General features: G+C 45.9%; 1 protein-coding gene across 1 annotated transcript in view; it reads left to right on the top strand.

Annotated features, from left to right (window-relative positions):
• Positions 1–18584, top strand: part of PTPRT (protein tyrosine phosphatase receptor type T) — a 416079-nt gene that overhangs the window by 390557 nt on the left and 6938 nt on the right. Inside the window, exons 26-33 of the mRNA XM_085079316.1 lie at positions 1379–1533; positions 3749–3884; positions 4907–5041; positions 7631–7804; positions 11011–11142; positions 14986–15111; positions 16867–17030; positions 17854–17989. Of these exons, the coding sequence (XP_084935442.1) occupies positions 1379–1533; positions 3749–3884; positions 4907–5041; positions 7631–7804; positions 11011–11142; positions 14986–15111; positions 16867–17030; positions 17854–17989 (1158 nt within the window). The remainder of the gene's footprint in view (positions 1–1378; positions 1534–3748; positions 3885–4906; positions 5042–7630; positions 7805–11010; positions 11143–14985; positions 15112–16866; positions 17031–17853; positions 17990–18584) is intronic.

The raw sequence follows: 18584 nt of genomic DNA, 5'->3' as shown, positions 1-18584 counted from the left end.
TTTGTGCTCAGAAACCCTGGGAAACACATCCAGAGTGCTCTTGGAGATGGGAGCTGTGCTATTTGGACAGGCTTCACTTCAGAAAAACTCAATTCTTCACAGGGATTCCATTTTTGAACAAATGATTTTACAGGAACATCTTGATGTAGCCACAAAAGTAGAATCCACAGTGCATAAAGTTTAGCTGCATCCAAAAGCCAGCAGATAGCTGATGGTGTGCCAGGAATAATAACTGCCTTGTTTCACAGTGGCAAGTGGCAGAGGAAAAAAGGTACCAGTTATAGTGGATGCCAGGTAGGGTCGGTCCCCTTTCAACAGAAATGAGAATGTAATGAAAGTGAGAGGATGAAAACTATCCCCAAACCAGCAGGATTTGGAAGATTTTGCTACTTGTAATTAGAAATTGGAAGTCTAAGTGTCAGAGTATTCCAGGTCTGTCCAAATTACTTTCCAAACACTCAGTAAGTGGTTTTAAAGCTTTTCCAAAATTCCTGCTCAATGAACTTCAGCCGCACTGGGAATATTGTTTCAGTTTTCTGATACATCAGCTCCATATCTCATTAAATCGTTGAAAAACTTGGTGGGAAATGGCAATGCCAAAAACTGACAGGTTAGAGGAGCTGCTGCTGGGTTCCACCCACATTTCCTGTACAATAAAACATCTCAGCTGCCCCACAGTTCTGGGTTACCCTTTGCAGGGCAGATAAAGGTGTGGTTTTCATATACCAATAACATGGTATCACCACTAAAGATGGTTCTGGGTACCACTTCCTGCCCTTTTCCCTTGCAGCAGTATCTCCAACTGAGAATTTTTGGCAGGAGGTGGCAGAAAATCTGTTGTTACCCTGGGTGTTGCCACTCTCAGGGCGTTCATTTTCCAGGCTTTTGCTTCCATGCCTCACACAGGATTGAAGAGTGAATTCTGGGTGGTTCAAGGCCATAACACAAGAGGATGTGGATAAACACATCCATGTGGGGCTGAGGTCACCCTGATGAGCTGAGTTTGAACTGTGAGACCTCAGGGTGGAACACTGTCAGGGAGTTCCTTCTCCAGGCTTTTGTTTCCATGCCTCAAACAGGATTGAAGAGTGAATTCTGGGTAGTTTAAGGCTACAACACAAGAGGATGTGGATAAACACAGCCATGGGATGTGGGGCTGAGGTCACCCTGACCAGCTGGGTTTGAACTCTGAGACCACAGGGTGCAACTGGGAACTGGAATTTGTTCAAAAACCTTTTCAGAGCAAAAAGCAGCATTGCACACATTTCTGTGCACAGCTAGAGCTCAGTGCTTGTCACCCCTCTGCATGAGGGAAGGCAGCAGGGAGCAGAACGTGGAGTCTGATGGAAGAGAAATAGAGGCTGTGTTGTCTCCTCAGAAAGGCTACCATGAGATCCGAGAGATTCGGCAGTTCCACTTCACCAGCTGGCCGGACCACGGCGTGCCCTGCTACGCCACGGGGCTGCTGGGCTTCGTGCGCCAGGTGAAGTTCCTCAACCCCCCCGAGGCAGGACCCATCGTGGTGCACTGCAGGTAGGCCAGCTCTCCCCTTGAACCCTCCTCCAGCAGCTTTTCCCTCTCTTTTCTTCTCGCCTGGCGGTAATCAGCATCGTCTAAGGGCATCCTTTGTGGGACTCAGCAGGAAACAAAGGGAAACAAAACGTATTTTTCTTTCCTGAAGTGGTGGAGCCGAGCTGGCGTGAGTTGGAGGTGAAGGAAGGAGGTCAGAGAGGGCATTTCAGTGCTCTGTTGGATGCTCGTAGCAGAGCTGGGGAAGTGGGGAATATCTGGGACAGCCATTCCAGGCACAACATGCATCATGTGGCAGAATGGACAATGCCGACAAAAAGGGAATTCTAAAGATACTTAGCTTTTCTGTACCCACATGTGCTGCAGATCTGCTTTGCACCAGCATGAAAAGTCCTGTCTGGCCTTGTGGAAGATAAGACAACTCTCCTCCACAGCAGGGGAGTTGGAACTACATCATCTTTAAGGTCCCTTCCAGCACAGACCATTCTATATTTTATGTTTTTATGATCTGAGATATTTGTCTGGCGGGGTTTGGCTGTCACCCCTTGGGCACCCTGGCTTCCTGAAAGCCCAGGAGCTGGGGTGGGAATCTCAGACTAAAAATTTGCCCAGTGACTTCCAGCTGATAAATAATAGGATATAAATGACTTCAAATGCAAGGAAAGTTGTTGCAAAAAAAACCAGAGTTTGGGTTTGTAGCAGCAGCTACATCTGCAGGGCTCAGGGCATGTGTGATCTTCAGAAGATGTGGCTGGGGCACAAGGCTAGAGAGCAGAGCTGGCTCCCCCAAAATCCCACCCCTAATCAATCCCCAGGGAATTGCCTCTAATTCTCACTCTGTGTCTTGAGAAAGAGGGAGAAAATACATCCCACAACTACTTTAAAAAGGAAAATCAATTAAATCTGATCTTTTTTAAGCAGTTTTGGATTGGGTGGGTGTTTTGTTTTGTTGGATTTTTTTTCTTTTTTTTAGCAAGCAGTGAGTCAGTTTTATAATCAAATAGAGCTAAGCCTGAAGAGCTGGCAGAAGGGAATTAATTTAGAATGAAACTCAGGGTCTGAGTTTGCTCCTTTGGTGCCATGACATGGGTCTCTCTCTGGAAGGTGTCTGAACCTGACTCACTGTCACCAAGAAAGCAAGGAGAGATTTTTCATCCTTCCCATTTTAATGAATAAATGCCATTTCCTCCATGTTATTTATCTGCTTTTGAATTTTAATGACTTGCTTTAAGTGGTAATTACCAAATTCTCCCCACCGATGCCTGGCTGGATAATATCACTGTTCGATATTTATGAAGTGCCAGGATCCTCTAAATATAGAACTGTTCTAACTATTTGTTAAAATTCTGAAAAGCTGAGAGATAAAGGGAGAGGAAATGCCACTTATTCATTAAAATTCTGCAAATGAAAAATATCTTCTCTCTATTCAGCAGTTGATTAATCTGGTCCATTAATTTATGGTCATTCATATCTCCTTGCTTTCGGCTCTGGTGGAGTTTTCAATGCAGCTGAAGTTTCGCTGGTCTGAGCAGAGTTTCGCTGCTTCCTTCAGGGTAATGTGAAGAGACTTCTCCTCTCTCTATCCTTCACACCTAAGCAGCTTGGATGATTTCCCAGAGGGGAAGGAGGACACGATGACAGCACAGTTTTGCAGGAGATGGCCCAATTCTCACAAGCAGTGGGGAGCTCTGAACTGAAGGGTTGGAGTAGCCTCGAGCTCCTTGCTCTGTAATTTACAACCCGTAAGTTGAAATCACCCTCTTCAGGATCCTAACTCCTCTGGATTAAAAAGGGAAAAGGAATGTTTGAGGTGGAGGACAGCTCCTTTCATCATGCCCACTGGAGTAAAGGTGTGCCTCCCTTCTGAAGAGTCCTAGGGAAAAAAATTTCTGGAGTTGTGTCTATTTGCAACCTGGAGCTGCTCTCCCACGTCCTGTGTGATGAGAGGTGTGCAGGTGAACCCACCTGTAAAACCATCATCACTATTTTTGCAATTTTTTGTAGGTGTTCAACAACACAAAGCTTTTGTTTCTGCTTCCCTTTCAAGAAATATTATTTCCCCTCCTTCTCTTAAACCCTTAAACAGAAAAATGAATCCAGCAGGGAGAGGGAGCAGCTCCCAGGAGGAGACAGCAGCGTGTGTGCTGCTTTCTCTCCTCCACAGAGCCTCTCCACGGTCCCTTGGTCACACAGACCCTCCTGGTTTTTTCTTTTCCAGTGCTGGGGCCGGGAGGACAGGCTGCTTCATTGCCATCGACATCATGCTCGACATGGCTGAGAACGAAGGCGTGGTGGACATTTTCAACTGCGTGCGAGAGCTGCGCTCCCAAAGGGTCAATCTGGTGCAGACAGAGGTGGGTGCCAGCAGCTCTCCCTGCACCAGGGGCTGCTTTCCTGTCAGCTCCTCTGCCCAGAAATTCATTAAGTCAACACTGGCTCGCTCTGTGCCTCGATTATGCAGAACTTTTGGTGGCTAAACATGCCTGGATTTGCACCGAATCAATTCACTGGCAGCTGCTCGTGGCCCCAAGACAGGAGGGCAAACCTTGAAGTTTAGGTCTGTGCATTGCTGATTAATTTTATTCTCATGGTAGGAAAACAGAGCTCCTGAAGCCTCTCATGACTCATTCATAGGAATACTGCAGGCTCCAGCAGTACCTAGTGTATATCAATTACAGGCTAAGCAAACAAAACATCCTTGATTCAAGCTCAGGGTGCTGATGAAGCAATCTGCTCCATCACATCATGTCTGGCAGCTTCCCTGTGGAACTTATCCTGTTGCACAGGTTTTCTGTGTCCCTCAACCCCTTCCCCTCCTGAGGGACAGAACAACAGCCTGCAACAGAGAAGGGCTGTTAACTTTGTTGGACTTTCTGTATTTACTTCAGGGAAGGAGCTTTACCCAAAATACTCACAACCCAGGGTTCTGAAGAGACAGACCAGACAGCTGTTTCTGTACAGCTGTGCCAGAGGAGGTTGAGATTGGATATTAGGAACAAATTTTTCACTGAAAGGGTTGTCCAACCCTGGCACAGCTGCCCAGGCAGTGGTGGACTCACCATCCCTGGAAGGATTTCACAGACATGGAGATGTGGCACTTGAGGACATGTTCAGTGGTGACTTTGTCAGTGCTGGGTTGGACACAATTATTTATTTCCAAGCTAAACAATTCTGTGATTCTCTGGTGTTATTGGAGGTCCATCCTTGACAATTTTTCTTCCAGTTGTGGACAGAAAGACTGTACACCCTGATTTCCTCCTCAGCCCACCCTATTTTGTCCCAACATTCCTGAGAATGCCAATGTCCCATTTTCCTTGTAAGTCTGAAATGAGTCTGTGAACCCTCTCATTCAGTGATGGATGAAATATGCTCACAGAGCTGTCACACTATTTTGGAGGCGTGTCTCTGTGGTAACACGGCCATTCCAGTCTGTGAGTTCAGATCCATATATTACAACATCAGCAGACTGGATCCACAGACCAATTCCAGCCAGATAAAAGATGAGTTTCAGGTAATTTCATATGTCTCAGTCACTGTAGTTGGTGTATTGAGGGGGTTTAATCAAGTTCTGTGTGTTATTTTGTGATTTCCAGCAGGGCAGAGAAGGGAGACACTGAGCCAAGGTCTGATTTCAGTTGATTTTTGTTGTTGTACTACTGGGTCAGGCAGAGGTTTGGTTTTGAGTATGGACTTTTCAGCCTTCAGCAAGGAAAAAACAATTCCCCCATCACTCCAGCAAAGCAAGGGTACTAATTTTCACACATAATGCTGTACTTCTTATTTTAACAAATATTGTGTTGCTCTTTTTCCTCCATAGTTTACGCAGATTGTGGGAAATCTGGGGCAAAGTGAGTTTGATTGGAAGGAGAGAGACCTCTACTATTTATTGAGGCTGCTCATAGTGAGAATAAAAACATGGAGTTTGCTTTAATTGTAGTAAATTCCCACCCCCTCTCCCAGGAAAGTGTCTTTTGCAGCAAGAGAATGTCTTTTGGGAGCCCCAGCCTGAGTCAGAGGCCTCTTTTCCTCCCTCTCTATGCAAAGGGAGAACGTGTGCCTTTTATCTGAAGCCTTCCAGGGAATCATCAGGGTTGGTGTGGTGAGATAAAGCATGTGGATCCCAACTGATGACAGTTCAATTAAAAAAAGATCTGCTTCTATCAAGTGATAGCAGAGCTGCAAAAGTGTTTTCTGGTTCTGAGCGCTTGGCATGAAGGAGCCAGAGCCGAACTTCATCAAATGCTGTTCAAAAAACCACACTATTAAAAAAAAAGACATTACTTGCTGGGTGTATTTTGTCATGATATGAGACGGGATTTGTCACCTCTGTGCTTGTTCTTTTGAGCTGCCAGGGGCTGGCAGCTCCTGTGGGAAGGAGATGCTCTGCTGTGGTTTGCATAAGAGGTTTGGTGTCTGTCTCGTTGTAGGATCTATTTTTACAGGATTTTGGCTCAGAGCGTTGCTCAGCCCCGATTGTCTGGGTTTAATGCAAAAGCTGGTATCTCTGCTGCAATCTTTAGGAAGCAGTTGATCTAACTATAGATCTGTGCTTGCAGTTTGTGTTATTTAGGTCCCTCTGGCCTCAAGGGGAGGCTGGATGTATTTCTCATGCACTACATGTTGTCTGGACACACAGAAGCTCACTCTGGAGAATTTTTTGTAATCTGAATCAGTGCAGGAACAAGGGAGAGAGGGGCATGGCATAAAATAGGCAGGAGGAAATCACTAGCAAGTCACCTGCCTGATTATCTGGCCTGTCAGGGATCTGAGATGTCATGTTGTTTCCCCAGCCAGGCTCCCTGCTTTCCATCTCCAGACAAAGTAGAGCCTGAATAATTTAGAGCAACTATATTATTTCAAGTTTCATGCTTTGACACATTCCTTTATCTTGGATTGTTTGACCTTCCTCTTTTCTTCATTCATAACCTCTCTGTGGCAGAAGTCCAGCTCTTTGTGTAAGATTTTTTTTTTTTTGGCTCCCAAATATTTTGTATTCTTGTGGCTGCAGAGAGTTCACTGTAGGACTCCACAGGCTTTGCTCAGGAAGGGGAGATGTAAAAGTGAGAATACAATGACATCAGACAGCCACTGATCTACCACCACTTAAGCACTGGTGTTGGGATGCATTCACTGTGATTTCCAAGTTTTGATCCTTGCTGACCAACCTGCACTGGTTTGTCAAGAGGCCTCCACAATGGGGAACACAAAAGAAAAACAGATTTAAAGAAACATAGTTTGTCAGGCTGAGGAAAAGGCAGATAACAGTCAAAGACTGACAGCAAGGCCCCAGAGATTAGGTATGACTATGTAAGTGAAGCATCCTGTGTGTCACTTCAAAAGGAAAGTAGCAGTCTAAATAATGTATGAAACAAATAGACTTTTCTGTTAAAAAAACCTCAAAACAACATTTTCTCTTAGGTTTTTCCAAGACAAATCAGTAGTCTGAGGAATCTGGGTGGTCAATATTCAGGGTGCACCTGCACAGGACTCACTTGCAGAGGGGGAAGGACTTGTGCTTCTATCCTAAGGATGGTAGAAACAGGAGGAGCAGCTCAAAGCTGCATCTTGCACCTGTGACACCTATTTCCAATGTTTAAGAAAGAACAAAAATGTGTGGCTAGCACAGGTCTTTCTCGTGAGAACATTCTGTTGTGTTTTATAAACAAAGATAAAGTTTGGATGTTTATAGAACAGTGTCTCGAGATTTGGACAGTTCAGGCCTGGCCAATCAGGCCTAGGGGGAGGTTTCTGACTGACCAATCTGGGCGACCTCTGAAAAGTCTATATATATTGAAATCAAAATAATAAATTTCCTCTTTCTTGCTACACTGAGAACTCGGGTCTTTTCTCTGCTAGTGGCTCAACAGCGACAGAAATGTTGCTGGCTGCTCTGGGAGTTTAGGAAATGGTTGGGAGGCACAGAGTGCCCAAAATTTTTGCTGGCGGTAAGAATTTTCAGAAGAGTTCCTCAGGACAAACGTTGATCTCTGGGATGCCAAAGCTCTGCTAGCCTGAGCCCCTGTGAAACAACCACACTGTGCATGTGGAAGCAAAACCCAAACCCTCAGCCTGGCTGTTTTTGTCCCCTCTCCCTGGGCAGACGCTGAACATCGTGACGCCGCGGGTTCGGCCGGAGGACTGCAGCATCGGGCTGCTGCCGCGCAACCACGACAAGAACCGCTGCATGGACGTGCTGCCCCTGGACCGCTGCCTGCCCTTCCTCATCTCCGTGGATGGCGAATCCAGCAACTACATCAATGCTGCACTCATGGATGTAAGCACTGCTCTGCCCCTGCCTTGTTCCTTTCTGGCAGAATGGGTCTAAAGAGGAGAAATTATTTAGCTGTAGGTTTTGGGTCTGATATCTCTGGGAAGTTCCTCTTCGTCACCAAAATATGTCGTCTAGATTGTTATTATCACAGGGAAATGGTCACAGCACCAGTATGACAGAGTTCAAGCTTTTGGGCATACAGAAAGTATTTTTCAAAACAAGTTGCTGATACTTGTATCCTTCCCCACAAATTCCAGTGAATTAATTTTTTTTATTTTCAAAAGAATTTTTCACTTGTCATTCAAGTTGAATGACACTTGAAAAGTTGTCATTTCACTTGAAATTCAGCCACTATGATACTCGCTGGTTCTCCTTTCCATAAACAAATTGGGAACTTTAGGGGAGAAAAAATCACGGGGGAACAGCCAAAATCCTACAGCAGTTTTGGGCACTCTTGGGCATGGTGCTGTGCAGGGCCAGGATTTGCACTCAATAATCCTTAAGGGTCCCTTCCAATTCAGCTTTTTCCATTATATTCTGTGATTCTGTGATCACACACCCCAGTTCTGCACCAAACTGCTGGGAAATGTTTGGCAAAGGCCTCTCTCAATGCTCAGTCTGAGGTTGGATCATGGAAAGGCAGATGCACAAAGTGGTGGGACAGCTCTTCCCAAACATTGGTTTTTGTATCCATTGAGAACAGAAATGTTTGCCAGGTCAGCTCTTTGAAAAGGATAATTTACAGTGTGGAGCGAGTGATTGATTTGATCTTGTGCAGTTGAGAATGTGGGAGTGCAGGGATCAGATGTGCAAAATATTTTCAGGCTAAAGGACGTGAGTTGAGCTGATGTGACTCTGTCCAAAGGCATTTTCCCTTGCTTTGTTTATAGCCTGGGATCTCACAGCATGGGTCACTTGTGGAGGGTGAATTATGTTGATGGCTTCTGTTTGCTGTGGTGCCTATGGACACAGATGTCTTTAAAGCCGCTAATTATTGCAGCTGGAGTTTGTGTAAATATGATCCAGGGTGAAATGCCATCATTTCTTCCCTGGCGGTGGCAGGGTTGGTGTTTTTTAATTTTGTCTCTTCTTCATCCTTTGGGAAACAGCAGTACTGTTGCATTTAAGATATTCAGTCAAATGGTCACAGAATATATTTTAGGGTTTTTTTCAGCAAGATGGGGATGTTTTCATTGCAAACATGCCTAAGGAAACTTGTTTTTCAAAGTGTGTTTAGTGCCTTTGCACATTTGCAGAAGCACAGACTAGTCTCTCTGGTTTCTTAGGGATTGGGAATGTTTGTACATTTCAGCCCTCATTACCTCAAATTACTTTACTAATATTTGTATCCTTCCCCACAAAATTCTAATGAATTAATTATTTTTTAGTACAAAAGAATTTTTTGCCTGTCGTTGAAATTCAGCCACTATGATATTCGCTGGCTCTCCTTTATCTTTCTGTAAAGGAATCAGGAACTTTTGGGGAGAAAAGTAATCACAAGGGAACAGCCAAAATCCTACATTTTCATAGTTGTTCCTGTTGAGGAAAGACTTTGCAAATCCTTTTTTTCCCCAGTAACTTCATGTCTGAAGTCTTGTGCTGAGCATGGACTGGTAGAGGACACCATCCATCCCATATTGCCTTGAAAGGAGCAAAAGTGTCCCTCACCTTCCCCTAAAACAATGGAACATAATCCTTGAAAAATCAGGCTTTAGTCACATCGTGAGCCATGCCATGAAGAAGTGATTATAGATTTGTATTTAATCCATGGGGTTTAGAGAAAAACATGAGTTTATGCTTCCCTGACATCACCATTGCCCCATAATTCACACATGTTCTCTTGCACAAGTAATTCCCATCTCTGTGTCACCTTCCCTTTCAAACAGGACAATGAACCTGCTTCCTCCCCTGTGGCAAAGAGCTGGGGAAGGTTTTTGTCTCCCAATGGCAAAACCCACAAGCACATATGACCTTCAGCCCAGAGTTTGGCCAGGTTTGCAGTCTGCTGGTGCCACACCATGAAAAAACCATTGCAGGAGCATGATGCTGTTTAATTAAGAGATAACACTCGCTATTTATTTGCCACTCTGTTGCCACAGCTGGTCTGGTACTTCACAGCTTTTGACCCACACTGGTGTTTCCAGATGTGAAATGCAGAGTAGGAGAAAAAAAGTCCATTGCAGACTATAATTTCCCAATAAATCATTTCCTTTTCCTCTCTCTACATCATGGCCCATCACCTCCCCACACATGCACACTCAGAAGCACCTTCTCCCCCTCCCAGCATGGTCTGCCCAGCACTTCCACCCACATCTGACTCCCCTGGAGGAGGAAAGGCAAACCCCCACAATGGGCAGCTTAATACTTCAGGGTTTTATTTCTTTCTTTGTTTTAAATCCATAATTTTATTCCATTGGAGGGGTTTTTTGTGATTTTTTTGTTTTTAACCCCAGAATTAGTGTGCCTTTTGATTCAAGCCTGCCTCACAGATGTACAGCACAAAGCACTGTGCAGTTTCCAGGCTCATTTAAGCTTTGCCTGCCTTGGTTGGAAAGCGATAAAGTTTCCAGCTTGTTCCTTTTCATCTCTGAGAGCCTCACAATCATTCATTAACTCAGCCCCACAGAGGTTGGGAGAACAGTTCCACCCCTTTTTGCTTAGGGAGACTGAGGTCAGGGGGCTTCTTTGAGGAGAAAGAATCATATCAGAAATTAAATGCCAGGATCTGAGTGCTGCCCCACGAGCTCATAAAGGATGGCTGGGATCCAAATGTGCCACCTCTGTCCCACTGCACCCCCAGGCAGCCACAGCAGACAGGCTAATCCCTCTGGAGTTCCTCGAGGCCACTGCAGCAGAAAGGAGAGCATTTGCTTCCAGCTGTTTTCCTTCCAATTATTAATATTACTGATCGTAGTAGTAGTAGTAATAGTAGAATTAGCATTATTTGCTGAGTCTCAAAATATAAATAATTGATTTGGGTAATCTCTGCTCTTGTGACACTTCTTTAATGAAATGTCTTCATTGGGAGCAAAAGAATCCCATTACGAGGCGTTCATTCATTGCGGAGCGATAACAAGGAGCAGGATATGTGATTTGTATAATCTGGTTAAATGGCTCAGATTGCCTCCCCACAGCCTCCCGGGTATAATATTCCTTTGAATAAAAGTTGATTGAATTTTTTTTTTTAACTAATCTTATTCTTTTGTTAGAGCCACAAGCAACCTGCTGCCTTTATTGTAACCCAGCACCCTTTGCCCAACACCATCGCAGACTTCTGGAGGTTGGTGTTTGATTACAACTGCTCCTCGGTGGTGATGCTCAACGAGATGGATGCAGCACAGGTGAGGAGCTCTTCATTCCTGCCATGTCACTTCCTTCCCAAATCCAGGGGGTTTGCAGAGAATTCCTCCTGCTGCTTTCTTCTGCTCTCCCACGCCAATAAAGAAGTGAGGGGGAGCTGGAAAGTGATGTGATGTTTGGAGGTATAACGAGGAATGAGTCAACATACCTGGTTCTTTGTGAGCTGATTCTTCCTGCAATTAACAGGGATCACAGGGTCATGGAAGGGTTTGGGTTGGAAGAGACCTTAAAGCTCATCCAGTGCCACCCCTGCCATGGGCAGGGACACCTTCCACTGTCCCAGGCTGCTCCCAGCCCTGTCCAGCCCAGCCTTGGACACTTCCAGGGATCCAGGGGCAGTCACAGCTTCTCTGGGCACTCTGTGCCAGGGCCTGCCCATCTTCACAGGGAAGGATTTCTTCCCAACATCCCATCTAACTCTGCCCCCCTTCAGCTAATGCTATTCCCCCTTTTCCTATCACTCCCTACCCTTCTGAAAAGTCCCTCTCCAGCCTTCCTGTAAGCCTCTGTTATATACTGGAAAGCTGCTATAAGCTCTCCCCATTTATTATATTAATACTTTGATATAAAATTGTATAAAATTGATATATTTAAATATATTAAAATTTTTTATATATGTACTTCATATTTTACAGTATTACTTTGTGCTTGCAGGCCAGAATTCCCCTCCCAAACCCACTTTCTTCCCTTTCACATTTTTGCCTGTGTTTGGTTCAGAAAAATGCTCCCTACCACAACCCCACTGTGCTTCATCCTTGCCTTTTTCACATGGTATTTCCAGAAGAATAAAACCAAAAGAGTTGAAATAATTTGAAGGATCTTTCCCCTGAGATTTCCAGCACAATTCTGTAATACTGAGAAATGTGCTTTGCACAGTTTGAGAAGAACATAGTGGTTTTTATCTTTTCTTTTTTTTCTTATTCCTTGTGTAAGTCGGTTTTTGGCTACTGGACACACCATTATTTTCAGGATTTGAGCTTGCCAGGGAGGAGCTTTCACCATTCCTCCTGCCCTGCTGTCTCCAGCCACCTTGCTGATGAGTGGCAGAGGATAACAGCTTTCAAAAAGGCATAATCATGCAATTTGTGTGGAGAGTACATTTGGCATGGCTAATTCACCCATTACAGCTCTTGTTTGACGAGAGGAGAGGAACCCTCAAGCAGTTGGTACTTCATGGATTAATTTTTCATTTGTCTCTTCCCTGTCTTACCACACTTGAAGGTAGTGAAATTATTGGTCTGGTTTTTGGATGGTGATGGAGAAATCAATTTCCCCAGTCCTTGAGGGGATGTCCCATCAGGAGGAACTCTGTGGGATTCCCTTGCAGCCCCAGGAGAGCTCTGCTCAGCAAAGGGCTCTCCTGGTGCCCCACAGAGTTCTTCACTCTGCAGAGCTCCTCTGTATCTCCTATTTTCCTCTCCAATCCACCCTCCTTGATTCTGCATTTTGGCATTGAATCCACAGACAAATTTAATCTCTTTTTTTTCCCTGACACTTCAAAAAACCCAGCTTTTTCTGGGAATGGCACACTTTCTCACATTTGGTTCTTGGAAAACATAAACCTTCCAGCCCCAGCTCAGTGTTATTCTTGTGACTATCTTTCCACACAAAGATTAGGTTTTTCCCTAGCAAAGTTTTGCTGTTCTAGTGTGGTCTGTAGGCCCAGAAGAGGGGATTTGGCAGTGCATGAAGTCACTGTGACAGTTTCTGTAGCACAATGTCATCTCCTTCCAGAGTGCAGCCAATGCCAAAACACCCAGGAGGCACTGGAAGTTAAGGAGGATTTTGAAGTTTGTATTTGATGAGGTACCAGGAAGAGGTGTGACAGTTTGATATCATAGAATATTTGGGGTGGAAAAGACCTCTAAGACTATCGAGTCCAGCTCTTCCCTCAGCACTGCTGAGGCCACCACTAGCCTGTGTTCCCAAGTGCCACATCCACACGGCTTTTCAATCCCTCCAGGGATGGTGACTCCACTACTGGAGTCTGGGCAGCTGTGACAATGGCTGAACACCCTTTCAGTGAAGACGTTTTCCCAATATCCAACCTGAAGCTCTCCTGGCACCACTTGAAGCCATTTCCTCTCCTCCTGTCCCTGTTCCCTGGAGCACAGCCTGACCCCCCCGGCTGTCCCCTCCTGTAAGGGGCTGTGCAGAGCCAGAAGGTCCCCCTGATCCCCCTTTTCTCCAGGCTGAGCTCCTTTCCCAGCTCCCTCAGCTGCTCTTGGGGCTCCAGACCCTTCCCAGCTCCATTCCCTTCACACCACACACAACCATTGTGTGAGTGAACCTCACAGCAGTGTCCTCAGCCCATCAATCCAGATCCCTCTGCTGATCCTTCCTGCCTGCAGGACATCATCAGATCCATTGTGGAGATGAGTTTTCTAGAAGGGAGCTTGACACAGTGCCTGCACTGTCCTTGCTGTCATCATCTGTCTGTCCATCAATGTGCAAACAAACCCACGTGGAGGTCAGAGAAACACCAAGATTTCAGCAGTGCACATCCCTGTGTGTCTGGAGAGGTGGCCATTCCCAGACCTGCTCTGGGAGAAGCAGATTTTCCATATTAAGGCAAGGTTTAATCTTTTCCTGCTTTCCCCTGCACCTTGAGGTTGTTTCCTAAAGCTCCTGCTCAGCTCACATCTCCCTGCCCGTGGGACAGAAGCTTTGAGAGGAGATCACTCGGCAGCTTGAAAGTCTGAACGAAGAGTAAAGAAACCCTTCAAAGGACTCGCTTGTGTGGTCTTGGCTGGCTTGCTTCATCTTGAAAAACTAACAAGGGCAAAGATGCATAAGATTGTGTGAATATCCCACCCAATTTCAATGCTGTCTGATCAAAGGAGGAACAGGAGTGCAGAATTAATGCAGTCGCATGCACACACCCGGCGCTGGTGCTGGCAGTGATTGAACTTGAAAAGCTCCAGACAGAGTTCAAATGAGCATCTGGGGGTTTCAAGACTTGTACAAAATTACACTTGAAAATAGGAAGAAAGAAACCACAAAGAAATACAGTCTTAGCAGAAACTGCTAATGAGATCTCATGCAAAATATTTCTCTCGCCGTAATCTATTTCCAGATGGATTTAAAATCCTTAGATTGTAATTTGTGTGCATAGGATGCTTTTTGTCCTTTCAACTCAGTAATATCAGCACAAGAAAAAGACTTCCAGCCTGTTTCACAAATTTCAGAGATGCAGTTGTGGTTCACCCTGAAACCAGAGTTGTTCTTGTTGCTCTCAGAACAAACTCACTCTCCTTCCCTTGCTCACAGGTAGAGCCAGAAAGATAAGACATTCATCTTAGAGAAAAAGAAGAAATTCCAGTTTGTTTGAATGAAGATTAATTTTCTTGATGCCTGTGCTGTTTCCTCATTTTTACCAAATCTCTGTGGTTCTTATTAAATTTATCTACAGACACTAATCTTTTAATGTTCCTGTTAGATCTCTGCCCCTACAGAAACTTCATTTTTCAGCCACCTTCTCTGCACCTCTAGACCCAGAATTCAATTAGTTCGAAATTGTGCTCATACAAAAATAAAGGGGAAAAATAGTCCAGGCTCTAAAATGTATTTCTTTTTTTTCTTCATTTTCATGATATTAAAATGTTTTACTGAGCTAGAGTGAGATCTTCTCCAAATAAAGCCATGTTATACAAGATTGGTGGTGGAATTTGGGCAGATCGGTGATGGATTTTGAGCAAGTTATAAATCCAAAAGGAATAATTGGATGTGCATTCCCTTGTTAATAATTAATTATTAACAATGAAGATGTGCATTCCCTTGTTAATAATAATAAGATTTCTGTTTGGTTTTGTGTTTTCTTCTAGCTCTGCATGCAGTACTGGCCAGAGAAGACTTCCTGTTGTTATGGCCCAATCCAAGTCGAGTTTGTTTCAGCAGACATCGATGAAGATATCATCAACCGGATATTCCGGATTTGCAACATGGCCAGGGTAAGATAAAAGAAATGCCACATTCCCTTGTTATTCCCAAAAGCATATTTTGGCTCGAGGAAGAGGCAGACTCAGGACTTGTGCTTTAGAAATGCAGAATCTCTCACCTAGGAACGAAATTCCACTGCAGCTACTTCCTTTAATTAACATTTAATCAGCCTGCACTGCTAAAGGACTCTTGGCTGAAGGCAGCAAGGGGGTGATATGAGCTGAAAATCTGTATTTAAATGGTGAGCATTTTTCTGTGTGTATTTGAGAACAATTCATCACTTAGCAGCCAATATAAAGCCATCAGTATTGCAGGAAATAAACTGGGATAGTGTCAGCAGCTCTCCATCTGTCAGCTACCAGGCAGCGTCTCTGAAGACAGATGCAATGTTCACTGGCTAGACTGGGATTCCCAATTGCCACTGCTTTCCCTATAAATAAGCAACTGCCATTTCTGTGAGCAACTCTTTGTCTGCATCCCTCAGCCCCAGGACAGCTGAAATGATAGAAACAAAGTTTATCTGCACGCTGAGCCCCGGCAATCCGACTGCAGGGCTGCAGGGAAGGGCTTCAGCGGAGGATTTTTCTCTCATTAGTTGTTTGCCAGATTGATTGTGTTTCCTTTGTTGTTCCTCTTTCATTTTTTCTAATCAGAAATGGAAGCAGGCTGCACAAATCACATTTCCATGCAGTTCAGCACATCAGTCTCTGCATGGTCAGAGCCTGTGCCGCAGTTGGGCTGTGGCACTGCAGAGGGAACCTTGTGGTCCAGCCACAAAAATTGATAAATTGGTCAGATATTAGACACATTCCTGTGTCCCAGGGAGAGCCTTGGTCACAAAGCTGGTCAGACCAAAGCTTTCTGTCTCTCAGGATGGAGCTCAGATGGACTCTCAGATGGCCCATGTGCACTCACAGCTTTGTGCATCCATCCCTGTCCAGCACCACTGCCCCTGCCAGCACCTTCATGAGGATCCTTTTCCTCCACAGCCCCCAGGGAATTTTTGAGGGCTGCCTTTACTTCCTATGGCACAGCACAGGCAACCAGGAAAGAGACATTTGATCTGTTTGTGCAGTTTGATGAAGCTTCACTCTGGAAACCAAACAGGAGGCCCATGCACCTGGGACTCCGTTGCTGCCAGAGTGATTTTTGCCTTTTTCTATATTTGTAACCTTCCCAGTAGTTTTTCCTACCCTTTTCCCCAGCTAGAAAGACCAAAGCCATGGCAGAGCTCCAAGGCCTTGGGGGGCACAAGGTTCATCTCCTATCTTGGCTCTTCCTGGGAACCAAGGTTGAGAACAAAATCTTCAAGACACACTGTCATCAACAAAACTAACTAGTAACAGGGGTGGGAGGCTCCAGAGAAGAGAAGGGGTTTGACCTGGGGGGAATTGTATCACCACTTCTCCAAATCTGTGCTTTTGATCAATTCTGCCCACTTTGTCCTAAAAACTATCAAACTGTATTCACCCCTGTAGGGCTGGGCTTTTGTGGATATTCTTCCAGAACTGCCCCTGGAGCTCCAAGAAAGATCCACTTTTATATTACCTTCTATACTAAAATTTTCTCAAGTTTCACTTCTAGGCTGAAAAAGGCAACACCACAATATCTGAGCCATCACTGTTATCCAGATTAGGGAAAAGCCCTAGTTCTACACTGTCTCAGGTACCCAGGGTGCAGAATGTTGCTGCTGCAGAGCGGGGAGGATGCTGTGTGCCCAGAGCTCCCTGCTTTGCCCATCCCCGACGAGCAGCCGTGTGTTTCAGCCGCAGGACGGGTACCGCATCGTGCAGCACCTGCAGTACATCGGCTGGCCAGCCTACAGGGACACCCCTCCCTCCAAACGCTCCCTGCTCAAGGTGGTCAGGCGCCTGGAGAAGTGGCAGGAGCAGTACGACGGCAGAGATGGGCGCACCGTGGTGCACTGCCTGTAAGTGGGGCTGGCAAGTGCCTGCTGTGCTGGCATTTGGGTCTGGGAAATGCCTGCTGTGGGTCTGGAGATCTGCTGGTTTGCCACGGTCAGCTGGGGGAAATGGAGTTAAATTGCGTTTGTAATGCTCTTCAGGGCTTATATTGTGCTCTGTTATAGCATCCTGGCCCAGGGATTTTAGTGATTGCAGTGAGAATTAGCTCCAAAAGCCCTGCTGTGTTGTAGGTCTTATGATTGGAGCCCAGACAGAGTCAAGGCAGCTCTGCCACGTGCCCAGTTCTGAGAACAGAGCTGGTGAGAGCCCCAGAGCAGGGAGGAGCAGTTCCAGAGCATCCCTGTCTGCCATTGCCAGGAATTCCTTAGCTCTTCCATCCCTGCCTCCTGTTCTGCAGGTCTCCACTTTCACAGAATCACAGAATGATTTGGGTTGGAAGGGACCCCAAACACCTTCCACTATCCCAGGTTGCTCCAAGCCCTGTCCAGCCTGGCCTTGGACACTGCCAGGGATCCAGGGGCAGCCACAGCTTCTCTGGGCACCCTGTGCCAGGGCCTGTCCACGCTCACAGAGAAGAGTTTCTCCCCAAATCCCATCTAACCCTGCCCTCTGGAAGCCATTCCTCCTTGTCCTGCCACTCCATGCCCTTTTCCAAATTCCCTCCCCAGCTCACTTGGAGCCCCTTTAGACATGCAAACCCTTGAAAATCCATGACCATACATTACAGACCTCCCTCAGAGTCCACGGGGTGTGAGCTGTGGTGTCAGCCTTGCTCTTCTCCCTCAGCCTCACCAGTTTTTCCCCTGCACTCTTTCCTCCTGCTGCCAGGAACGGCGGGGGACGCAGCGGCACCTTCTGTGCCATCTGCAGCGTGTGTGAAATGATCCAGCAGCAAAACATCATTGACGTGTTCCACATAGTGAAAACGCTACGGAATAACAAATCCAACATGGTGGAGTCACTGGTAAGGCTTTTTTCTGCTCACTATCCCACCCAGGGTGTGTAAGGGGGTTCAGGGTAGGTAAGAAAATGTCCTGGCTTGCTTCAGGATGAATAAAAATTAATCGGAATGTGAAGCTGTCAGAATTAAAAGTGGTTCTGTTTTAGCATGTTGAGGGAATCCTCTGGCTGCTCTTTGTGAGCAGAGGGGATGTCCTGGCAGAGGGATGGACACTGTGTCCCATGCCCAGTGCTTCAGGAGGTCAAACCCCACAGAGCTGGGGATTTGTCCTCCTGTCCATGCAGGGATTTGTCCCCCTGTGCAGCCCAGTGCTGGGTGCTGTGACACACCTTGAACCCAGGAAGGGCAAACAGTGCAGCCCCCAGGCCTGGCTCCCTGCAGCCCAGGAGATTAAACTGTCCTGAACTCAGTCATCTCCATCCATCATACTGAGCTCCTGCCTCAAAGCAGCATGTGCAGTGAGGGCTGGAGGCACAGAATGAATAGCCCAGACTGGGGCTGTCTCTTTGAGTGCTTTTCTCTTCCATTGATGACACATTTCCCAGCAATGCTCACTCAGGATCCCACAGAAACACCAGCAGTGTTTGCCTGGTCCTGC

Source organism: Lichenostomus cassidix, chromosome 20, assembly GCF_008360975.1.
Source record: "Lichenostomus cassidix isolate B80296 chromosome 20, HeHo_3.0, whole genome shotgun sequence".
In the NCBI taxonomy this organism is placed as follows: Eukaryota; Metazoa; Chordata; class Aves; order Passeriformes; family Meliphagidae; genus Lichenostomus; species Lichenostomus cassidix.
The sequence above is the reverse complement of the archived record's forward strand: the minus strand, read 5'-3'. Positions and strand labels throughout refer to the sequence as shown.